This window comes from Nanorana parkeri, unplaced genomic scaffold (genome assembly GCF_000935625.1).
Source record: "Nanorana parkeri isolate BGI_ZX_2015 unplaced genomic scaffold, ASM93562v1 scaffold489, whole genome shotgun sequence".
Classification (NCBI taxonomy): Eukaryota; Metazoa; Chordata; class Amphibia; order Anura; family Dicroglossidae; genus Nanorana; species Nanorana parkeri.
The window spans coordinates 564,019-568,557 of record NW_017306757.1 but is presented as its reverse complement, the minus strand read 5'-3'; the positions used below and the strand labels follow the sequence as shown (position 1 = coordinate 568,557).

Below are 4,539 nucleotides of genomic sequence, written 5' to 3'. Positions count from 1 at the left end.
GTGTGTTGTGAACCCCCCCCCCCCCCATGCTCTCGGGACATGTCTGCAAACACCTGTGTCCTTACTAGAGATGAGCCTGGACTTGGTGCAAACGTTCATTGTGCCTTGACAATGGCGGGCCGACAGCCTGCTTCTGACAGCTGGGCGGAGGTGGGGATATATTAGAGAGCAACTGAACATTTTTTTCTGAAGATGATGTGTTGGAAGCAGAAAAAAAAATGGGCAAGCTTAAAATAGAACTATGGGGTAATTGTTTTTCCCCTTAGTTCTCTTTAGGGTCACGGGAGGACAAATACTAACCTCTTCCCTGGGCCCAAAAGCTCAGAATAATGAGAGCGAGCCAGGATGGATCCTGACTATACTGTCGAGGTCCACCCAGCTACGTGAGTGACAGCTGGCTCTGCCTATCTAGAGGCAGAGCAAGCTGTGCCCGCCCCCTCCCCTGTTAATTCCTCCACTCAACGCTGGAGGATTGGAGAGGGGAGAGGGGATCCCCTGCGGGGAGTGGTGACTGACAGTTACTGTTCACTGCAGAGAGATGATCGAGAAGTGAGTGGATTGGCTGCATGTTAATGTTCACTTCCTGATCAATAGAGCCGACCTGTGACATTTTCTTTGCCTCACAGTTCTCCTTTAAGGATTTAAGTGGCTTTGACAAGGGCCAAATTGTAATGGCTGACTGGCTCAGTGTAACTCCAAAACTGCAGCCCTTGTTTCTGGTCTGTAATGGTCAGGACCTACCAAAAGTGGTCCAAGGAAGGAAAACTGGTGAATTAGCCGAAGGGTCATTGCGGCCAAGGCTCATTGATGCATCTGAGAGGCGAAGGCTGGCCTGTCCGATCCAATAAAAGAGCTACTGTATCTCAAACTGCTGAAAAAAGTGAATGCTGGTTTCGATAGGAAGGTATCTGAACACATCGTGCATCGCAGTTTGTTGCATATGGGGCTGCATACCCACAGACCGGTCAGGGTGACCGTGCTGACCTGTGTCCACTACTGATCGCACCTTTAATGGCCACGTGATCATCAGAACTGTACGACAGAGCAATGGAAGAAGGTGGCCTGGTCTGGTGAATCACGTTTAGCCTTTACATTATCTGGAAGGATGAATGTGTGTATGTTATCTGGTGAAGAGATGGCACCAGGATGCTTTATGGGAAGAATGCAAGCCAGCGGAGGCAGGGTGATGCTTTGGGCAATGTTCTGATGGGAAACCTTGGGTCCTGTCAGTCATGTGGATGTTACTTTGACACTTACCACCTATCTAAACATTATTGCTGAGTACACCCCTTACATGGGAATGGTATTCCCTGATACCTGAAAAAGGAAAAGTAATACAGCACCATATCTAAGGAACGGCAAGCTGCAATATATTACATCTTTGTTCTTGGCTTTAGATACACTTCATTTCACAACTAAAGCTAGCATACAGGATACCTGCTTATGAAGAGTTGGTTATGGTTTGACTGATGTATCGGTATTACTGAGTGCATTGGGGTTCCGCAAAACTGAGCCCAAACATTACACTTCACACACACTCCGCATCTGAGATCCGCATTAGACATAACCGTCGACTGTTACAGGTAATGGGGTTACCTTTAAAACAGAATTGGTGAGCCAATGCACTATAATAATAAAACTATGGGTTCTCATCATGTGTATTTCAAGTATATATATCTATAATAATAAAACTATGGGTTCTCATCATGTGTATTTAAAGTGAAACAATAATGGTTTTAGGCCATTGTACCCTAATTTGTTTAGCTTTAAAGTTTTTAACTTTTTTTTTCCAATAAAAGTTTTTATTGAGTTTAACAGTGCAAGTACACACAGACATGTTATAATGCCAACTGATGCCTGTGGTTAGCAGGACATCCATATACAACTAGATAAAACATAAAACGTATCACAGTAATGGAAAGGCACAGGATTGGTTCATAGGGAGTAGCATCCAAACCCATCTCAGCTGTTATCGTGTAAATTCGGTCATATCCTAGGCGGTAAGGGGCCGTGGAGGGGATTATCAGATAGGATTCACTGCTTAGTCTGTAGGGGGTTTGTAACCCGTGTAGTCTGGAGTGGTAGAAGTGAAGACTACATTCCTCCAGCTCAAAAGCAGTCCTATGGACCAATTGACGTTTACCTTGTGCTTGCGATACTTAAGACACTACAACATAAAATACACGGGGAGACACAGGGGACAACAGTGGGGGGATAGTAGGGCTGGGAAAGAAGAGGAGAAGAGGTAGAGAGGAGGGTACTGGTCCGTACACTAGAGTGGAAGGAACACTCGCTTGAATACCTGTTTAGAGAGTTTCCTATATGACACAGGCGGCGGGATGTAGGTGAGTTGAAGTATTTATCTATCCACGGTGACCAAATTGTCTCAAATTTGTGCATAGTGTTCTCAAGTTGTGCTGTGCGTTTTTCTTGGGCCATAATCCAGTGGACATGTGTAATTACATGTGATACGTTAAGGGACTTCGAAAGCCAGTTTATTGCAATTTCTCTTTAAGCAGAGGACAGGAGGTGGAGGGAGAGTCTGAAGGCTTTTTTGGGGAGACCTGTCGGTTTACAATTGAGTAATGCAAAAGTCGGGTCTTTAGTCAATGATTCCGAGACCAGTGTAGTCAAGAGGGGGAAATCTATCCGATAGGTGGTTTCTTAGCCCCCCATGTAATAGCAATAAAGTTGTGTGTGTAAAAAAAAAAAAAAGTAATACAAAAATGAAAGATTAATTAAAAAAAATAAAGAAGCATAACATTTTTAAAAAAAACACATTTTTTTTAAGTCCCCGCCCCCGACATACACACGCATATATGCGTCAGGTGCGCCTACATGCAGCACATGTTGCATATTGCCGCAAACGGCGGAGTGAGAGCAATAATTTTAGAGCCACCTGGGCGTTTTACAGCGCTGATCGACGCGCTGTAAAACGCCCAGCAAATGAAATCCCATTATTTCCTATGGACATGGTTCTCACTTGGGTGTATTTCAGCGTGTCGGAAAGTGCTGAAAAACGCCCTACGCACAAAGATGTACAGGAGCTTCTTTGGGGCGTATTTCCGTGCGTATCCATTAGGATACAGCCGGATAGCCCTTGTAAACGCACATTTGATGCGCGTTTTGAGGGCTGCAAATCGCGGTTAAAACATGCACCCCAAAACGCGCATCATACACGCATATGTATCGAATGCCTAGGTGGGAACCCAGCCTAAAGGAGAACTATGAGGTGAGTGCTTTTCACTCACCTCATAGTTCTAGCTGACCTGCGACAATGAGACTGTCACGTGTCGGCTTAGTATATCGGGAAGTGAGCGAACACATACCGGCGTTCGCTCACATCTCGATCCTGTCACGGCTCTCTGCCGTGACAGGGGAGGGGCTGGATTCCTCCCGCTCCGATCCGCCAGCGCTAACTGGCGGAACAGATGGGGGAGGGGCAGGTACAGCTGGCTCTGCCTCTAGATAGGCAGAGGCAGCCGTCACTCACTCAGCTGGGCGGATCCAGACATAATTGTCGGGATCCGCTTCAGCTGCGGCGTCTCAGTATACCGGAAGCTGCAGCTCCCTATATACTGAGCTTAGGGTGACGGGAGGATGCTAGTTTGTGTCCTCCCGTTACCCTAAGGAGAACTATGGGGAAAAGCCCTAACCCCATAGTTCTCCTTCAATCACTGATAACACCAAACTGATGAACAGTAAAAGCGTTTTAATCGTCGCCTATGGGCGTTTTTTTTCGATTTTGCGGGCGCACGCAATTTTAAGGCTTGACATGTTTGGTGTCTATTTACCCGACGTGACCCAGACTTTTATGTTTTACAAAAAATACGGGTAAGAATAAATGTTTTATAACATAACGTAGGGAAACGTTTTTGTTTTTTTCTATTTCTACATTTATGGTACTTTTTTTTATTATATAGTAAAAAAAAAATACCCCCCCTTTCACCCCCCCGTGGTGATTATATACCTCCAAAAGAAAGCTCTATCTGTCCCCAAACTTTTTTAACATAAATTGCAAGGCTATAGTCTGGTCATGCTGACTGGTGAAATTTTTGACTGACTGGTGAGACACTATCAAATTTTTCAAGCCCTGTGTATATATATCTATATATATATACACATACACATACACATACACTTACTGTATGACCTTTTTGCCTTTAAACATTTGGGTGAAGTGATTTTGAGAAATATTTTAAGTCTATATGACTTATTAATCGAGGAGAATGATCTTTATTTTTAGACATGTGACGGTATTATTTACCATACATAGAATGCAGATGAAAATAAGTGTCACTCATTTAAAGATAGGGATCCTAATGTGTTAGCTTTATGAATTGAGCCCTATGAGTCATTCTATTACAGGGTACCCTGCCATTAAGTGCAATTCATATTGAAGGAAGCCTAGCCTGGAATGGAAGACTGGAATTTCAAATTACAGGCAAGTCTCTCTCTCTCTCTCTTTTCTCTCTCTCTCTCTCTTTTCTCTCTCTCTCTCTTTTCTCTCTCTCTCTCTCTCTCTCCCCTCACATTAAA

At 44.2% G+C, this 4,539-nt stretch overlaps 1 protein-coding gene across 1 annotated transcript in view; it reads left to right on the top strand.

Annotated features, from left to right (window-relative positions):
- The window catches only part of LOC108790632 (pleckstrin homology domain-containing family N member 1-like), a 45,112-nt gene that overhangs the window by 32,647 nt on the left and 7,926 nt on the right, over positions 1-4,539 (top strand). The window contains exon 10 of the mRNA XM_018560939.1: positions 4,369-4,444. Coding sequence (XP_018416441.1) covers positions 4,369-4,444 — 76 coding nt within the window. The remainder of the gene's footprint in view (positions 1-4,368; positions 4,445-4,539) is intronic.